This window comes from Malurus melanocephalus, unplaced genomic scaffold (assembly GCF_030028575.1).
Source record: "Malurus melanocephalus ecotype Western Australia unplaced genomic scaffold, MMel_1.1 scaffold_291, whole genome shotgun sequence".
In the NCBI taxonomy this organism is placed as follows: Eukaryota; Metazoa; Chordata; class Aves; order Passeriformes; family Maluridae; genus Malurus; species Malurus melanocephalus.
Window position 1 is genome coordinate 138,324 of NW_026623523.1, and position 20,576 is coordinate 158,899.

Below are 20,576 nucleotides of genomic sequence, written 5' to 3' on the forward strand. Positions count from 1 at the left end.
AATGAAGCTTTGATGCTATGCAGAACTCCAAGGGCCGTTACATGCCAGTAATCAATGTTTTAATCCCATGCAGTACGTAAGCAAAAAAGGCAACACCATATAAGGATGAAACCTCAAATGTGGAGAATTGAGGTGAAAAGCTTTCCCAGCTCCCACAAGTACCTGCAGATGAGCCAAGGAACATTCAGGAAAAAATACCTTGTAGCTTTAAGGCATTACATGATTAGGAGCAATACTGTATCTTACATTTCGGAAAAAAAACTCTTTCCAGAAATTAACAGACTCATACAGCAATAAGGAATTTATGGTTCAAATTTGGATCAATATGATCCAAAACACAATCAGAGGTTTATGAGCAGGACAGCACACATTTCTCTTAWGACTTCAAGAGCCTGGAGAGTAATAAATCCCCACTGCAGGAGAATATGCCCAGTCTGTAAAGAAACTTGCATGACAGCAACTCTGAAATGCCTACAAGGAGCACAAGTCTTTTGTAATTTAACTCTTCCCTCCACAGGTTTCTTCGCCAGACCACACTCCCCAGAGAAGAAGGCATGTGCAAGGAGGGGTGCTTCATACAATCAGTAATGTTATTCTTGAGTCAGAGACTGAAATTACAGTTAAGAAAGAAGAAAAGTTATACAGAACGGAGAGAGTGACTGGACTAACACTGTAAAGGAAACTTAAACCTATAAAAAACAGAAATGTTCAGGGAACCCGTTTTTGGAGCCTTATCCCATACCTGTCAATCGATGATGGACTGACGGCAGCTGGTGCCTCAGGTGGTTTTTCTTCTGTCTTCTCCTCTTTCGGAGCACTCACAGGTGCAGGTTCACAAGCCACTGCCTCTGGTGCTGGTGGTGGAGGGACAGGAGCTGGCACAGGGGCAGCAACAGGGATGGGGGCAGCAACTGCTGTGGGAGCTGCAGTTGTTGAGCCAACAGTGGAAGTGGCATTTGATGGCTGAGTTGCTCCAGCTGCTGCTTTGGGCTACAGGAGGACAACAGAGTTCAGGCACAGCACAAAGATCATAAATCCATGGCTCCCTACAGGCAACACACTAAGGTATGTTAAGACCATTTGTGTTTGATATTGCTGCTTTGACATCGAGCACAACATTAAAACATTGCAGGACATGAAATCTCTAATGCCTTTCACGGTGTTTAAACAAGCAACTGGGAGCGTCACTGAAGTACTCACACACCTGAGCATTCACACTAAATATCTAAATATTTATAGACTGCAATATTCTAAATATGAAAACAATCCTGTATTTTACAAAAGCACATTTTACAAAAGAAACCAAGAGAGCTGCCAAAAAACATCYGGAGAACAAGCATAAGCTCTTCTCACCATTCAGATTTGGAAAAAAGTGGTTAAGACAGAAATCACATTTCATTACAAATGCTGTTTGCTGGAAAACAAGTTGCGAAGAAGACTTTAACCTGCAACTAAAGCACTTGCCTGTTTTAGTCATGCAACCTTTGCATTTAAAGCACGATAGTAACGTCTCAAATACTTCAGTTCTGAAGTGAGCACCAAGGATACAGCAGAATGAAGGAATACCAAATTTACCAGCAAAAAAAATTTAGAGCAGATAAAAAAATTTAGAGCAGATAATACTTGTATTCAATTGGGAAATAATCTTTGCATCTCTAATGGAAACATGAATTTTTCTTGGATGCAGTATTAATCCCAATATATAGAAATAGCCCCAAAGGCTTACAAAGCTGACCCCAGTCTTTGCCTTTCCAAGAGGAATAGCTGAACTTTAACAAAACTACTTATTCAAGATGCACCACTTTCAGACAATGTTTGCTTGAAGAAGGAAACATTTACTTCCTCCTTTTGTCAGCAAGGAGAAGTAAGGTTGAGAATAAATAGCTTCCAAAATGACAGGCATAGCAAATAACATTTTAATAAGCACTCACAGAAAAACACTGACACAGGTGGAATGCAAGGGGGTTATTTTCTGATGGATTCCTAAACCCTTAATGCAACAGCGTCTGAGCACCAGACAAAAGTTAGCAGCCTGTGCCTACATGACTGGGCATGTGTTATCCACAACAGAATCAGGAAAGGGAAACTGAGCTTCAAGATTAGCGGAAAGATTGTAAGACTGAATTAAAGCCCAAACTACATGTTCTTTAATATCAGAATATACTGAATTCACCAGTTCTTCATGGACATCTGTTTTTAGAATTATAGAATCGCTGAAGACACTTCTAAAATGATTGAATCTTACCCAGCACTGCCACATCCACCACTAAACCATGTCCCTAAGTGCTACAGCCACACATTTCTTGAACACTTCCAGGAGAGGCAAATGCACCATTTCTCTGGAGTCTTCTGCTATCAAGAAAATGAAAAACTGGACTCTGATATCTCATCCGCACCTGTTTTCTTGTACTGATAAATGTCGCTGTGGCAAACCACAGACTAGAAAGCTGTTCATTCAGGAAGACAGCAAAAACAGTTATCTTTAACAAGCCCAGATGTTTAATTATGTTTAATAATACCAGATAGAAACAATGTATGTTTTCTTTGTCAGGAGGAAGAACTCTAGCTTCCAAATCAATTTTGTATTCCAAAACAGAGATGAAGCCAGTTTTATTCAGATTGCAACGGTCTGGAATGCCTGGAAAATCAGTGGCTTGATTCCTGGAAGCAGCCTGACAAGTGGTTCAGAGAAGAAATACTTCAAACACATGTCACAGTCATTCCCTGTAAATTGCACATGCAGTCTTTCAAAACCCACAGGTTTGTTTACTGCCAGATGTATCCTCTCTTTACTGGTTCATGCTGTTGAGCTTGACAAAAGAAAAAGCCATGAATTATGAAAAGCAACATGGCAAGGCTGGAAGAGTTCCATGGAGAGGATTTAACAACAAATTACCTAGGTTGCCTTTTTCCTTTTAATAATAAAAAGGCAAAAATAATAGAGCAACAAGAAAGAATAAACAATAAAATCAGCCATTAGCAATTTTTTTCTTTTATAGAAACATCCAGCACAGAACAGCAGCAAAAATCAGCCTAGGCAAACTAGGACTATGAAGCAATATTTTTTATCTACTCACACAGGCATTCTACTGTTTACCAAAACTTGTATATGATGAAATTCCACTGGTTTTATGGATGGGCATATACAACCACTCATCACAAGAAAAAACAATTAAATTAATGAGGCTTCCTATTAAAAAAAATAATAATAACAACTCACTTTTGTCACCATAACCACCACAAAGTTCTTCTCATCTATCTTGTATTCTTTGAGAGCAGTTTCATCATTAAGTATTTTACCTAGGAAATCAAACAGGTAGAAATTAAGAGGTTGTTTAGCAAATCTTGGGATTTGGGTTCTTGGGATTTTCTAACGAAAATACATTTATGCTAATTTATAAAATTAAACAACCCAACAAAAAGCAGTTTGGCTATTAAGCTTTGGCAGTAGAGCTACAGTTTTTTCTCCTGTGATGTACAGAATACTAGATGGCATGAGGGCTGCTACCCTGAGTGCTGAAGATGCTTCAAACCATTTAAAAATAAAAGCATTGAAYATGGAAAGATTCATTGGACCCTTAACAAAGATACCTGTAATACTGAGAAAGGTTTTAACATACAAAAAGCTTAACCAAGTAAGTTATGTCTGCTTACACACTCTAGACACAAAGAGGGAAATTGCTATCTACTTATCTTCCATTTGGTCTTCAGATAAGAGCAACACCTGCAATAACAAGTTTGTGACCTCACAACTTGAACAATTTGCTATTAAAACAAGGCTAAAACATTAGGAAAAGCTAAAACCATTCTGTAGTATGCTACCTTGACAGAAGGATGAGAAAGCTATGAGACAAACCCAGAAACATTTGTTATACTATTACATTTGATGTTTCATAAGCAGAGGTGGAACTGTGACAAAACAGATTTGCATCATATCTACAAGAATTCAGAAACACACTAAGCCATATACATTTTGCCTTTTCTTAGAACAAGCTGACTTAGAAGTAGTACCACAAATCAGAAAATTAAGTATTTCAGTGAGTTTTACAACAGATTTCAGGAATTTTCAGGAAATATTTTCCAATTTAACTTGATTTACTCTTGGTGATGTACCAAAGACTGCTTCCATTTCACCACCTCTCTACATGCTAGTGGAATACACCACTGGATTGCAACTAGAAGGACACATCGTCCCTCTGATGACTGCAAGGAAATCAAGCAACACATACACTTTATGGCACTCAACACAAAAGACTGGTTCCACTAGTCTTGCAGGTCAAACATTCAAGGAAGTATTACATGTACTACAATAATAGCAATACCTGTAGCATCTGACTCAGAACTTACATGGGTTTACTTACATTTTGTTTATAGSCACTTTGGAGAAGGCTTTAATGAATGTGTATACATGTAATATATGTACTTTCATAACATATATATACAGACATCCTATCTTCTCAGGATGTACCAGTCTCAGGGTTTCTATACCTTACCCTAATACAGATGTAGCACAATGGATTTGCCTCTTAATCAGAATCAGCTGTGGATATCATTTTGCTTTACCAAACTACAAAAATTCTATAGCTCATTTTAATAAAAGTAAAAATGTCAGCAATATACCCTCATCTCTTGTCCAAGGAAAAAGAGAATCAAGACTTGGACAGTTTATATTCTCAGTCTTATTTACTGTATTTCCTACTGCTTGTGAGGATTATACAATACTGCAGATACATTCTGGCTCAAGAAAACACCCAAGTCATCTCACAGAACCTTATGCAATCCTTGATCTCTGCAATCACAGAATCACAATATTGAGAGTGCCATGCAGTTATACCCATTGCACAATGCCTTAGTCATATATTTTGGTTATACATGAGACTTCCACCTTCATGTTCTTGATATGCATTTCCTTCATTGATGTATAAGAGACATAAAACCCCGAGATATAATCCTGAGCCATTTAACAAACACAGGCTTGTAACTTGTTTCCCATTAGCATCTCTCCACTATTACCAGTGGCTTTAGCTTATTGCAAATAAAAAGACAATATTTATTATGAAGCAGTACATGACAGAAGTGATAATCCCACCAAAGTTTCTTTCAAACTCGGTTTTAGAAGAAAGAAAACACTAGAGGGAGTAGTGGAATAGCACCAAAGTCCTGACATGAAGTGAGAACAACAAATGGATTTCTGTATTAGTGCCAGAATGAACAAGGCAAGTAACATAAAGCTCAGACAAAGGTAATTTCATGTTTTCAACTGACATTAGCTTGCTTTTTGGTAGTTCATAATACACATTTCTAGTGAGAGATCTTTAAAGCATTCAAATTACCTTTGTACAGCAAGGATTTGGTGGCAGGTTTCTTTTGTTAATCCAAAAGAAATAATCTGGCTTTTAATTCTCTGAGGTATATACAGCAATGCTTCAGCTATACACAGCATAAATTGAACAAGAAAATAATTAAGCCAGAACAGGAGCTTTTACCTCCTTAAATCCTGATTTCCYGTAACAAAAAACTATTTCTTCTTCACCAGCATACCCCCAAGAAATCACGTTATAAGAGCAAAGATGACAGACACATATGTACTAAAATCTAAAAAATGCTAGTTCAAAATTAAGAGTTCACTTTGACACTGAGCTTGTTTTTGTGTTGGTGGYTTTTTTTTACCTGTCTATACTTCAGTTCTTAGAATTCTTAGAAGACTTAACATTCACATCCAAGTCAAAGAACAACATAAAATAAGGCAGGTTCAGATAAGTTACCTTCAGAACATCCATTACCTGCATAAATTAGTTTTTGGCCAGCTACTGGAAAGGCATCTTTCCCCCTTTCTGATTCAATCTTCTCTTTGAGTGCCTTCACCTAAAGCACAAAAACAGTCTTAATGAAAATGAAGTTCACAGTACAAACCTAATTAAGTACWCCTTAAATTTAAATATAGAAAAGTAGTTTCAAACATGTCTTAATTATGTCACGTTTATCAGTCTTCTGAATATGTCACTAACCACTTGCGGAGCAACAAGTCCCCTTCCCAAATAATCTCCTGTGCTGAATCAAATTATGTAATTAATTCCTCCATGAGAAGTTATTAGTATGAATGTACAACACATTGAAAAAGTAAATTGCGAAATTCATGGAAAAAAAATATTTTTATCTCCTGACCCATTTGCCCTGATATTTGTCTGAATGAAGAAGGTACACCTGTTATAAACAGCACTGAAGGTTTTCGTCATCATAACCACACTTCAAGGAATGCCTCTTTTTTAGGTAAGATCACCATGACATTCAACCTTGAAGTCTCCATATGCAAAGACTTGTGCAAACTGTTCAGATGCTCATCTTACATAAGATGTTTTCAATTCTTCCCCCTCCATCACAATTTCTGGAGCTTCACACAGCAGCTCTAAGCCTACACATTTACTTGCTTGYATGGGCCATTGATGCATCATCCACACTTCCACAGCACCGCATGCAATAGCTCAAGTGGCACTGTCAGTTGTCATGGAATGCTCTCAGTTCTCCCGAAAGACTCCATAATGCTACCCTGAGGAGGTAAAGCAAGCTCCTGTAAAAGCATTCCTATACTAACACATTTGAAGTCATGTTTTAAGACAAACTGCCTGCATGTGCAGTCATTTTTCTTGCTTTCTTACAGACACTCCCAGTACATACAAAACCAAGACAACCAATCTGCCATAAGCCTATTGCTACAAGCTAATACCATCTTCTAAAGGTTGGGGKTTTTTTTGGTTTTGTTTTGGTTTTTTTTTTCCCCTGAATATTCAAAATCCCTTTTCATAAAACTCTGCAAGGATATAGAACACAACATATTGCTTCCCTCTATGGAACAAAACCAAAACAGGGAGCCAGCTCTTTCTTCCCAGCAAATGAGGAAAGGATGCTTTTGGTATCTGTACCATACATGCCATCCCAACACCTGCCAAGTGCTTTGGAATCCATCTCCAAACAGGCAGTTGCTTTTACACAGCAAAACTAAGAGCATCCCTAAGTCCTAAAGATGGTCAAACCACTACTTGTTTTAAGAATAATTTGCTGAAAGCCTCATCATCCTCATGCACTTACTTTGCACAAGTCTGTCCTATCCTTAGATTTACATTTATTCTTTAAGCCAATTTTCTTGAAAATTAAAAATCTGATTTGTTAATTCTTACCCCAATTATTAAAGATAAAAGTCATTTACCACACTAGTGAACACTCTTTTTAGACTACAGGTAAGCCATCAAGCAGTTTTTCCCCAAACTTTAATAATAATAATGTCTAATACTTCACTCAACTTCAGTTAAAGTCCTGCATGCACTAGGGCAAGTTAATCCTCTAAATCATATTAAAAGCCTGTTAATGTTTCCAAAAGTCTATTTTTTAACACTCTGAGTACCTATTCTTACATTTCTGCACTTGTAGCAATCACTCAATGATAATGACATCACTTCTTTCATACCCAGTTACCATGTTCGTCACAATTTGTAAMAAATATTGCAAAGTGAATAACAGGTATAATCTATTTTGAGGGAGAAAATTAAAGGTTGTTTCACGTCTACTGTATCAGTCAAGCTACAGGCTTCAAATATCTACTTTGTTTTCTTCATTTTCTAACGTTTTATTCCAGACAACAGTCTTTTTCTTACAAAGATCAAAAGCAAGATGTGTTCTCTCAAACATAAATGTTTGAACTGCTAAAAGTCTAGGTCAGGACACACTGAACACACATGTTGATTTACTACACAATAATTGGATCCATGGAAAGGAGTTAAGATATTTACCGTAGGAGGATCCAACAATTCATTTGCCTTTGCTGACCACCTGTGTGCAGYATTTCCCCTAATTATTACTGTGATGTGATTGATGTGACTTGGGACAAGTGACTTGGGGCACTCCCTTCTTCCAAAACCTCCCAAAATGTTCCCCCTTCCATAAGTCTGCAACTTACAGGACTGTGCTTTCATCCCTTTGACAGGTGGCATGCATCTCCAGAGATAGGCAAACTTCTATTTTATACCATGCGGCCAAGGGAAATGAGAAAAAAAACCTTCTCTGGGAATCTGTTCCAGTGTTTCACCATCCTCACTGTAGAAAATCTCTTCCTTACATCTACTCTAAAAATACCCTCTTTTGATTTAAAACCATTATTCCTTGTCCCACTGTGACAAGCCTGCTAAAAAGTCTGTCCCCATCTTTCTTATAAGCCCCCATTAGGCACTAAAAAGTTCTCCAAGGTCTTGCCAGAGCCTTCTCTTCTCTTCTCTAGCCTGAACAAYTCCAGCTCTSTCAGCTTGTCTCCCTAGGAGGGGTGTTCCACCCTCTGAGCATCTTTGTGGCCTCCTCTGGACCAGCTCTAACAGGTCCCCATCTTTCACGTGCTGCGGACCGCCAAGAAGCCACGTGTTACACAGGATTACACCTGGGAAAACTGATTCAGCAGCCACAGTCAGTTTCAGCCTTCTTGGACACTCAGGAGACTGTGCTTTGACTGCATAATCCCCTTCCACAATCCAAAAACCCTCTCTGGGTCCTAATACCGACATAACTTTTATTATTGTGGTGGTCTATGTCAGGACAGACTAAAGACATGTACTAATTACTACAGAATAATTGGATGAATGTGAAGGAGTTTGGTATTTATTGCCTCAATGAAACAGTTACCAATGCAAATAACACCATGAAGTTACAGAACCATGGTGGTCCAGAACGTAAAGCCAAGTATAAGTCTGCTCCTAAAGAACAGAGACAATCTTTGGCCAAAGCTTGCCAATACAGGGACCATCATTAACTTAATTCTTGAAAAGACTGGAAATCCTGAGGAGAAAAGGCCATTACAGTTTTATTCTCTGCCTGTATTCTTGCCATGTACATTAATCAGTTTAAGAACAKATTATATGCTAAACTGGAACACAAATTACTTCAGTTCTCTGGCTGACAGCTTACGAAAATCTGAAACAAATTTAAGCTTARCTGAGCCAATTTACAGTATTTTGCTATATCCAGAGACACTGCCATTCGGAAAGGGAAAGATCATTTACACAGAGCTCACATCTAAATGGACATTCACTCTGCTGTGAACTTTTGCTATCCAAAGGTAACTGATGTGTTGTGGTGACTGACAGTAACACACCATGAACTCCAAATTACAAATTAAAAATTCTGTAATGTCATTCAAGTTGCTYCTTTAAAACTGAAAACATACCAAATAGTCTAGCAATTTCCAGATTAYGTTCGAGAACACTTCAGAGCATTGCTTAACTGTCTATAAACAATAGTGGTTTAGATAAGGGGATCTGTCATATCTCGATTACAGTGAATTGATCACATCACACCTCTTCAAAGCAACAAACAAAAGGACTTAAACCAACTGTTAATTACTAGAGCTTGAATCTGCTAGGAAATGCAATCAGCTGCAGACTGCATAATTCTCCCGTTAGAGGCAGAAATTCAAACAACATTCAAGATAAAATAAAAAGTGCTTGTCTGTTCTTTTGGCTTTCATCACTGCCTAACCTGAGAGGCCAGAAACACAAAATTTGCAAAGGATATAATACTAATTCTTAGAATTAAAAAATGAATAGGTAAGACCAGATACATCAATTCTAGCAGCAACATACCAGTGGCATAGAATTTTCTCTTGTAGTTCTTACTGTAGTGACTGAAGGCATAGTCTTCAGTGAGAAATAACTGTGCCATTAATTCTGCTAAGAGAAGAACATACATGGTGGCCTGTATATCAGACAGTAGTCTGATCCACCTTCATTTAGATTTAAACCATAGATGTTACATTTTTAAGGAGGAATTAACAAAAAAAAAAAAAAAAAAAAAAAAAAAAAAAAAAAGAGAGAAGAGAGACAGAGAGAGAGGGAGAAGCCCTCTCAATGGTCTTCAGAAAGACAGCTGCATCTTCCAGCTGCTCATGCAGGGAACTGCTGAAAAAACAACATCCTAAATTTTGCCTCTAGCAAATTAGGTTGCTGAAAACGTAGACTTCAGCACCACCATTGGTTCACGGTTATTAAGTGAAAATTAATTTTGGAGAAGAACACCCAGCACATTGATCTGTCAAACTGAGAAATCATCCACAGATTATGATGCATTTTTCTCATAAATACTGATCCATAAACCAAACCTCCTAGCTTTATTCAATCTGATTAGAGTTCAAAATGTATTTCAGTCCTCACCAAATCCCATTTTTCCTCTGCCCTTATAAAATTTCACAGCACAATAAATGGAGCCTGTACTTTATGGCAATACCTTCAAGAATGAGCATCAATTAATYTACAAACACTTTACCCTAAAGATTCAGAAACAGCAAACTTACAAGTCAAGATAATTTTCTTTTGTCCCCTGTGAATTCAGATAGGAAGCTCTCTCTCCTGTACAGAAACTGAACACAATGTCCTCAAGAATACTTGTCATGCAATTTGTTTAATAAAGAGCTAGAGCTGATTGACTCCTGACTGAAAAGCTGAGGTCTTCCAAAGAAATATCAGTCATCAACTGGATCCTAGATGGGCATCCTAAAAGATGGGTTTCATGAAATCACCAGTGCTGTGTTTCCCAGTTGTTCCTTGCAGTCACTTTTTGCCAGCTAAACAAGCAACGCATGCTGAGTTCCATCCGGGCCAGCAGCTCCCATTGATCAAACATCCTCCCCCAACCCTCTCCCACAACAATTTTAATTTCTCCTATCTCATATAAATGCTAACACAGAAGAAGCAAAAATGATCAGTTTATTCAGGAATTCATTTCATAAATTGCAGTGCAAAAGTGAACAGTGTATTTTCATCAGTTTTAATGCAAAATTTTATAGGCAAGACAAACTGCTGAATTTCTTGAGATTTTGGGAGAAACTGAATACTAAACTAGAAAGGATGTCTTCTGACATCAAGCCACAAACCCACCTTCCACACCACAACCTTCATGAGCAATCTGATGCATCTAAAGACAAGGTTGGTTGCTACTTCTACCATGAGGCAGATACAACGTTTACTCTGATGTTAGAAGTCTTTTCCTAATTTTCAGCCCAAATTAGTTCACAGTCTATTAATATTGATTTGGTCTCCTGCTGATGTTAKAATTCAAACATGAGTAGCCTTCCCACATCCCATGGTGCTTACCACTGTAAAACATTTATACAACTTTAACAAAACTTGTGAGCTAAGTTAAGCCTGTCTCTTTAGTTTCCTCTCATGACAGAGCCACAGTTTTCCACAGGCTCCAGGCACCTCTTTCTAAGGCAGAAATTTATTCCCCTTGGAAACAGGTGGTCAGCACACTCATAGTGGAGTAGCATCACTACTCTCCCTGGACATTTCAGGGTCTCTGATCTTCAGGGCTTCACCTTTTATGAACCTGACTCCACTTAATCTATGCTGCGTATTTGAGAGCCGTTTACCAAAGCCAGTTAGGCAGCCAGGTACTAATGTTAACCTTTGTGTTTGTCAATGCCATAATGTTTATATTGATTTGTACTCAAAYCCTGATCGCATGAATAAAAGGGCTATGAAGAGATGAATCCCAAGAACAACTCTAAAATATCTCCCCTACCAACCTACCTGCTGCTGAACTTCTTTTTGAGAAGAAATGCTGCATAGAGGGTTTGGGGTTTTTTTAATCTACATTGTAMTTCTCTACCAGCCTTCACCTTTTTCTGTAGTAGGCTAACAGGTTTCTCCCAGACTTCAGGAAAAATCACAGTTAGATAAGGACAAAAACTTTCATTCACTCAAGGGCTTTGCTGGTCTCTTCCTCCCTGAGGGGGGATATCATAGTCTGAAAACTTGTTTAGAATTTAGGCTTAATATGCCAGAGTTTTCTCCTCCCACTGCCCTTGCAAAAACATTTACCACACATTATACTGCTATACAGACACTGCTCAAAGTCAGGTGAGGACAATGCAGCTGTGTCAGACAGTAAACCTGCTAATGAAGCAACAAACTGGCCAGTGCAACAGGTTTTACTACCCTTAATCAAACTCCATGATCAGCAACTGATTAATGACAAATATTGTACCAGTACTGAAAACTCCCAGAGGATAAAAAACTACTACGCTTGTAAGTCAGTGCTTTATAGTACTTCTGCTGGTAAGAATGCATTTGGTTCCAGCTACTTCTTTCTACAAATTGTGAAAGCAGGTTTTTCTGGCACAAAACTCCGATTTACAGTGTTCTCTTATATTGTTCYTCTAAACAGGGCACTCATATTTAGTCAGACAGTTGTGGTGGTTACATGAAYAGATCAGTGCCCTACTTCAGGCCTCAAAGGCATAACAGATACAGTAACTGGGAAGAACCATAGAAGAGAAGGAGCGTTGTGAATCCAGTCAAGTTTAGGAGCTTAGTAGGTGCCTGGAAAAAAAAAAAAACCCAGTTACACTCAAATAAACAAGGCATCTAGAATTACTCCAGCATTTAAAAACAGACAGGATAAAGCATTCATAAACCCTCTATTTACTTGTTGTATTTACTGTGCTGAAATTTTCATACAAAGAAAGAAGCAGGACATTCTGATGAAAATTAGTCTGGAATTGGCAAGGTAAAACCCCAAATTTAGCCCTGACATTTACTTTCTAGGCAATTACCTCTATGTCTCTAATTCCTCCACAAAATTGAGCTCATCTACGTGCAGGTGAAATTTATAAGTCATGTAGTTGTTATTATGGCATTGCCCAGAGATCAATAGAATTAATGTCTGATCTCAAAGCTGGTCTCTAGGCCTCCACACATTTCTGCCCTGCATTTCAAAACTAAGTCCTGACTGAAAAGGAGACTCCAAGGCCAGTTTGCTGATGTAAAACGTGACTAAAAGGGCTGCATACATGCAGCTTTGTACTAACACAGGAAGACACAGATTTCAACTTGAAGCAGAGCTGTCAGCTATCTGAAACTTGAAGAAAAGCAGAAAGATGGACAGTTCTGCCTGTGAAACCACAAAGGCTCGTTTTAGGATGAAAGCTTACATTCTGAGTGGTAACGCTTGCATGGGCATGYTGATTGGCTCCTGTAGCTTCAGGCAGACAATTTTTAAGACAGGCATATTCCCACAAACCGATTTACAAGTGTAATGGCACAGCGGTTTGAGTATGAAGAAAACTGAYAAGCCTTCAATTAATTCCAAAAAGACACTTAAAAACCTTTACCCAACACGGCATACTGACCTGCCAGTTGGACGGTCCCTCTGACACAAAAACACAGGGAAAGACAAAGAGAGGGAGAACCAGAGTCAGTGTGTGGACAACACTTTGTGTGCTCAGAGCCACAGCAAGCAAGCCCTTCCCTCTCCTKTTCCCGTTCCTTTGGTGCTCCCTGCAGGGCAGCACGCAGAGGACAGCCATCCTTACAGGCACTCGGTAAGTAAGACACATCGCACACCACCTAGTCTGTAAAAGAGTAATTTGTTTCATTGAGTCCACTCCAGCCAAGGCAACAGCGGCCAAAGACAAATCTTGCTGGGAGAAGACATTGCCAGCCATATCCTTTAGTGCTGTAAGTTTCCACCACCCTATCTTACACCTATGGMTATTCTTTCCTGTGTTTCAGGAATACAAAGACAATATTTTCCAAAGATTTGTCAGTAAACAAGGCCATCTATGCACAAGGCGCAGCAATGGGACTCTAGACAGCAGTAGGATCATCTGCTCATATTATTCTTTTTAATTAAAATGTACTTTCTACTTTCACCAAGTTTCAAAGGGAACACCTTTAATATCAAGGACAGATACCCCTGCTTTCTAATCATACGTGCAAAATAGACTTTAAATATATGTATAGAACTATCCTTAAGTGGATACAACCTGTATATTTAACTTTATGTACTGGCCACCTTGGGAATCATGGTCCAAGAAAGTTCACATTATTGAGAAATACAGCACATAATTATTAAAAGTACAAAGCTAACTTTGCTGACAGCTAAACTGGGTAAGAACATTCGCAATAAAATAGCTGAAAAATTGTGGGCAGAAGAGTCAATGCATTTAAAGAACGGGTAACATTGATGTAAAAACATATTCCAATATGAATAAAATAATTTAGTTGTATTAAGTAATTTATGCTATCTTATTCTTTCCTTTATTAGTCTTTTTTTTAAAAAAAAAATATGTAATCCTGCTCAAARTTCTTCAGATATTACATTAGAACTCACTAGAATTTCAGGAAAATGTTCCTGAACATGGAAAAGCTTAGCCTTCTTCAGCCAAGAGTCGTAACAACTTCCTTGCCTGAAAATCCTAACTCTGGCCAAGAAACAAAAAAGGACTGTCTACCAAAGAAAAGTAGCAAAAAAAAACCTCCCCAAGGAGTTAATTAAAACAATACGATCTGTAGCAAACCACAACTCGAAAATGCTACAGTCTGCAAAGAAAGCATGAAAGCAATAAAAAAAAAAAAAGTAGATACTCTTATTCTAGTGATCTCCAAAGTTACAATTTTGCAGAGTCATGTATCAAACCAGAAGCAGAGAGTGCAAGACATTCGAATTCACACCTCCTCTATCTGTGCAAGTACACCACACTCATTCAGTAACAAAATTCTAAGGAGAGGCAAGAACAACAAAACAATCCGCTAGAAGAAGGAGGAGGATACCTACTGTAAAATCTACTGAGCAATTACAGAAAAACACCAGGACTTGAAACAGAAAAACATCTTTAAACTAGAAGAACTGAGAACTGTTCCTCTAACGACTAAAATGATAAACTCCCCGGGAAATACAAAAACAATCTTCCTACCCACAGCTGCAGGACYAACCTGCACTGAAAACACATGCAGGAAGGAGATTGTCCAGAGTACATTTATACTCGTTCACAGGTTACAACAACTAGAGACAACTTCGACCATTTCACTCAGCAATAGTACCTGATTCTTGCAGAACTGTTATAAAGTTAATTCTTCTGACACAGTAACATTAGTGTCCAAAAATTCCCATAAACACGTTTAACAACAAAGCATGCACATACTAAGGACACACCAGAACATACAGAAGCTCAAACTTCCACAACTGAATGTTCTGCTGACATGGTGTTAAACTAGACGGCTTTTCCTGGGTGTTCAAGTGCTGTGGTGTAATACTGAAATGTGAAAGCCCATATTATGTGACACAGACTGCAGCCAAAAGACTGCTGACATCCTGAATATTCCTTGCACTTCTCTGCATTTTTATAACCACATTTTAGGTTAACAGTGCAGGGGGAGCTGAAAACAAAACAGGACAGACTTACTTTTGCCTGGTGTTTCACTTTCAAAGTTAGGAATGTTTGTTGAAGATTTTTTTAAAGCCTGCTTCATGTCTACATAGTGATAACTGCAACAGAAGTACAACCTTTATAAGCCTAGAGTGTCAGCACTGTCACCTCAGACAAGAGATGTGGTCACACAGGTCTGCAGTGTYGGACATTGCTTATTATTTGTTGCTAACACAATGTTTAACATATTTACTTTCTCACAGTCAGTCAACAAAAAGAAGCAGCAGCTTGTGCAGGTGGATACATGCTTTCATTTACCCTGTTTAAACGTGAAAGCTCAAGCCCTGAGTGGCCGCACCACAATGGGTAAATCCACCCATCTGTGCAGCTCGATGGGTGCAACACAAAACTTAACGAAAAACAGCCAGGCCTGCAAAAATTTCCCCATTTGATAAAAAGCCTTCTCCAATAACAGGGCCTGAGCCTAAATCTTTTCGTCTTCTGTAGTTAGTCAGAATATCTGACAGTCTTCACCCAGCGCTTTGGCAAGCAAGATAGCTTCAAGTGCAGTTTTTATTCACTCAGAATACTCAGTTGGCCAGTGTTTTAAAACACTAAGCTAAACCAAAATGAGAGTCACACTAGTGAAGTGTGAAACTTAAAATTCAACTGTGTGATTTAACAGGAAAAAAAAAAAAAGACCAGTTGCTTATGCAAAAAGCTAATTAGCAAGGCTAATTAGTTTTCAGGAAGTGTGTTTCTTCAAATTTTCACTGGAGGTTGGTTTAAATTTTTCTTACTATTGATGACAGCTCTCAGTTACAAGCATTAAGTCTTGTCAGAATGCTACCTTGCATACTAACATCAGGTCTCTCCAGATTAATTTGGTACTCAGATTAAGGGGAGAAATTGCCAGAAACTGAAAAGCAATTTTACCAGGACCAGAACCCAACTTCAGAGCAATAGSTTTCCCGTGCCTATCACAACTCCATGATTTTGGCCTTGTCATAGCATGGGACAGAGTTCCAAGTAAACAACCCTACCTCTGAGAAATATACACATGGTCCAAAGACTAAAACTAATGTTTCCCAAAGTCTATGAAGCATATTTCAAGGTGTTAGGAAATTAATCTAAGAAACCAGTGCACTTAGCTAAAATTTGTATATTTCAAAATATCTGACTGAGAACTTCTGAGCAGATACTGGTGAGATGCTTGCTAAACATAGTACATTTCAAAGTATTTTCTGATGTTATGATTCAGTTTGTAACTGAAGGTTCAAAAGTGTCCCTCTCTTTACTAAGCTCTATGGTTTTTAACATTTCCAACAGTAATTTCTTCATAATTTTATAAAAAATGTGCCAAGGAAATTTAAACACAGTTTTCACCTCTACAGCTAATAATAATATTTACCCTGCTCTTTTTTAAATTAATTTCTCCTTAAATTCTACCCTAACTTCCTCTGTCTTAACACCAATTCCTGGCCAAAATCTGAACTATTATGCTCATGAGGAGCATTTTTATTTTGAGCTACTGTAGCAGCTACATTTATAAACAGAGGGTGCAGTCTCATTTCCCACAATCCAACTTGTAGTCATTGCATTCTGCTGTCTCATAAACTGCTGAGGGCTTTGACTGGCAACATTCTTTCAGTCGTCTCCTTGAATTTCCTTCCCAGGACCTCAATGAATGCAGAGACCAGGAGGAAGAAAAAAAAAAAAAAAAAGATAGCTTTTCTCAGTAACAGCTAAGACCTGTGTTTTAAATATTTCAAGGTTTCTGACCCATGCTTCTCCTAGGCCTTTGCCATGTTCTTTGGTCACATGCTAACCCAAATGAGACCTCACTCCAACTTTAACTGTCATTCTTTATTTTTGGGAAGAGGGTAAACCAACAGACTTTCTAAAAGCAGATACAATGCTCCATAGTTTCTAGAGCTTCACTGCCCACCTGTCACAGGAAAGGTTGCTGCAAACAACGCTTCAGCAGCCAGCCTCCCCAGACCTTTAAAACCAAGGCCACAAGTGTGTCTGGACTTGGMTATCAGAGCCACCATCCCTACTCARGCAAGTGACAAGGCAACTTCCAACCCTGACAACTCACTTAAGGCCCTTCCTCTCATCACAGAACACTGCATTTCCCTGAGGATTTTCCAGCGGGCTCCCATGTGCCAAAACATTCACCTGGAAGCAAAACATGTTTCCTCACTTGCAGCATCATCAGACACACACAGGGAAGGGGAAATAAGGCTGTGAAGCCCACTATGCACCCCAACACTGGTTCCACTGTGGTCAGAGTGGGACACTCTGCCCCACACTCCCTCCCCTCCTATGGGCAGAATGATTAATCACTGCAGCTCGCCCCGTGAGGCCAAATAATAAACGCTCCCCGCTCTCTCCCACCTCCACAGCACACACCTGCCCGGGTGCACAGGACACACCCGGGAGCAAACCCCAGCCCCTGTCCAGCTCACACCCCTGCCCCAGCAAAAAAACCTCCCAACTCTCTCAGTGCTTCCCTTCTGGTGGGAATCCATGGAAGGATGGGAAGGACCACCGCGTTTTCCTTCTGCCGTACCCCCAGCCCCACCCGGCAGAGAGATGCACTCGCACCATCCCCTCTCCCAGTACTCCCATTATAAACCAGCAGCGATCTGTGCCCCATYGACCGCTAACCCACGCACCCCGCTTCCCGAAAGGAAGAACTTTCGCTTCCTATAGAGCTCCTGTCCTCCCCAGGACTACGTGAGGTATTTATTCCCCYTCCCACCTCCCGGGCTATTTCCCCTTTCCACCTCCCGGGCTGCTTCCCCGGGCTATTCCCCTTTCCACCTCAGAGCTATTCCCCCYTTCCATCTCCCGAGCTATTCCCCCTCCCACCTCCGGGGCGTTCTCCTCAAAAACAAGGGGGGAAAGTCCTTCCGCCGGAGGTTTGGCCACAGCAGCCCCTTTCCTTAGGCGATGGGAAGTCGCTCTCACCCAGCAGCATCCCGAGGAAAAGGGGTCCCTCATCACCTCCAGCTGAGCTCACCCCCTTCCCTCCCCCCGGCCCCGAATCCCCCAAAATCATCCCGAGCGATCACCGCATCATCCCCACGGCCCCAATCTCCCACTGAAGCTCCGGCCACCTCCACAGGAGGGGTCCGTCCCTCCCTTTCCCGCGGGGCGAGGGGACAGATCCCCGCATCCCTCCGCACGGCCGCGTCCCGGGGGTGGTGGGCGGGGGGGGGGAGGGAGCCCGAGAATGACCGCACCGTCTCCTCGGGGTCGATGTCGATGCGGAAGGTTTGCTGCTGCAGGGTCTTCAGCGTGATCTGCATGGCGGCGGGTGTGTGCCGCGCTCCGGCCGCCCTCGTCCCTTCCCCGGGAAGAGGTGGCGGGGAAGAGGCCGGGAAAGGGAGGAGGAGGAGGGAGGCGGTGTCGGGCTCGGCGGGCGGGGGAGCGCATGCGCGGCCTGAGGCGCTCGTCACGGCGCAGGCGCGGGGCGCTGAGGGCGGGCTGAGCGGGAGGAGGGGCGCGGGCAGGGCCGCACAAATACAAACACCGGCAGCGGGAGGGATGTGGGATCGATCGCGGGAAAAAGGGCTGTGCGGTCATCGAGTCAGGCCTGTGACCGGACAGCTCCGTGTCAGCGAGGCTGTGACACCGAGTGTCACGTCCAGGCGTGCCTTGAATACCTCCAGGGRCRGTGACTCCGCCGCCTCCCTGGGCATCCCGTTGCAATGCCCGGTCACCCTTTTTGTGGAGAAATTCCTTCTGATGTGATGTCCAAACTAAACTTTCCCTGACACAGGTTGTGGCCGTTCCCTTTCCTGTCCCTGTTCCCGACCCCTCCCCCGGCTGCCCCCTCCTGTTAGGGAGTTGTGCAGAATCGCAAGGTCTTCCCTGAGCCTCCTTAGCTCCAGGCTGAGCCCCTTTCCCAGATCCCTCAGCCAGGTTTGTGCTTCAGACCGTTCCCCAGCTCCATTCCCATTGCTAGACACACTCCAGCTCCTCAATGTCCCCCTTGATGTGAGTGGCACAGACAGACTTTTTGGTAAATTATTACRCACGCTCATGGGTTTATAGGGCTAAAATTCTGCCATTGCCGGTTTAATAGAATCACAGCATATAAAAGGGATTTTAAAGACCACCTAGTGCCAACCCTCCTGCCACGGGCAGGGACACCTCCCACTAAATCAGGCTGCTCAAGGCTTTGTCCAACCTGTCCTTGAACATCCCTGGGCAAYCTGTGCCAGTGTCTCACCACCTTCACAGTAAAGAATTTTGTCCCCATACCCAGCCTAAATCTTCCCTCTTTCTGTTTGTAGCCATTCCCCCTTGTTCTATCACTACAGCTCCTGACACAGTGTCCCTCTCTGGCTTCCTTGTAGCCTTCTTCAGATACTGGAGCCTTCTCTTCTGCAGACTGAACAGACCCAGCTCTCTCAACCTGACTTCACAGGGAAGGTTCTTCCGTCGCCTGATGGACTTGGTGGCCTCCTCTGGGCTCACTCCAACAGTTCCATGTCCTTYGTGTGTTGGGAACCCCACAGATRGATGCARCACKRCAGGTGAGGGTCTTGCAAGAGGAGAAGAGGGGTAGAATCACCTCCTCTGACTAGCTGCTCACGCTGCTTCGGTTGCAGCCCAGGATTCATTTGGCTTTCTGGGCTGTGAGCGCACGCTACCGGCTCATGATGAGTTCAGTAGCATGTAGTTTTGGGTTTAAGTAGTTGATGTGTACTTTTGATGGATTACTAACCTGTGTTTGCCCTGGTGCTCCTTAGGCAGTAAAGGAGGAGCTCTGTTATGAATAAACTTTGAACTTAAGCCAGCTGTGTTGGTAAAAGAGACCCTTGCCCCCACACGTCATTACCTCTTCCATCATCAGGTGTGGGATCTCCCAGGACATTTTCATTGTAACCAGGACTGTCTTTGTGCAAAAGGGGATGCTGATGTCAGGCTGACTTAATACCATATTGCAATTAAACTCCAAATTTCCTAGTATTGTGTAATGGCCGGAGAGGTTCCAGTCTGCCACATTGTCAGCTTAATGTTTGTAATAAGAACCATCTTCTAACCCATTTTTACACTGAGCTTGGCTTCCTCACCATTTCCTTCCAGCAGCATGGCAGAGCAGGGGCCAGCAGACTGCRGTGCCAGGCAGAGGGAAAGTGGGAAACCCCTTTCCCTCCAGGAGTGAGGGAATGGGGATATGTTGCACGTACRCAGAGGGCTGGATGTGCTGCTTCTGCCAGCGTCCTCCTCAGGCTCTGACACACAGCTGCCAGGCAGCCAGAGCCTCCTGCAGCTTTCGCAACTAAAAAGAAACCGCTGACTGTTGCTAGTAGGAATCCAGCATTCTTGACAGTGCAGAATAACTTGCTTGCATTGCGTGGAGAGCCATTAAAAA

At 41.3% G+C, this 20,576-nt stretch overlaps 1 protein-coding gene across 1 annotated transcript in view; it reads right to left on the reverse strand.

Moving 5' to 3' along the window:
* Positions 1-18,568, reverse strand: part of RAD23B (RAD23 homolog B, nucleotide excision repair protein) — a 36,085-nt gene extending 17,517 nt beyond the window's left edge. The window contains exons 1-4 of the mRNA XM_057376792.1: positions 18,436-18,568; positions 5,784-5,865; positions 3,221-3,300; positions 743-990 (exon numbers count right to left, since the gene is read on the reverse strand). Coding sequence (XP_057232775.1) covers positions 743-990; positions 3,221-3,300; positions 5,784-5,865; positions 18,436-18,501 — 476 coding nt within the window. The 5' untranslated portion in view covers positions 18,502-18,568. The remainder of the gene's footprint in view (positions 1-742; positions 991-3,220; positions 3,301-5,783; positions 5,866-18,435) is intronic.
* Positions 18,569-20,576: the final 2,008 nt, after the last annotated feature.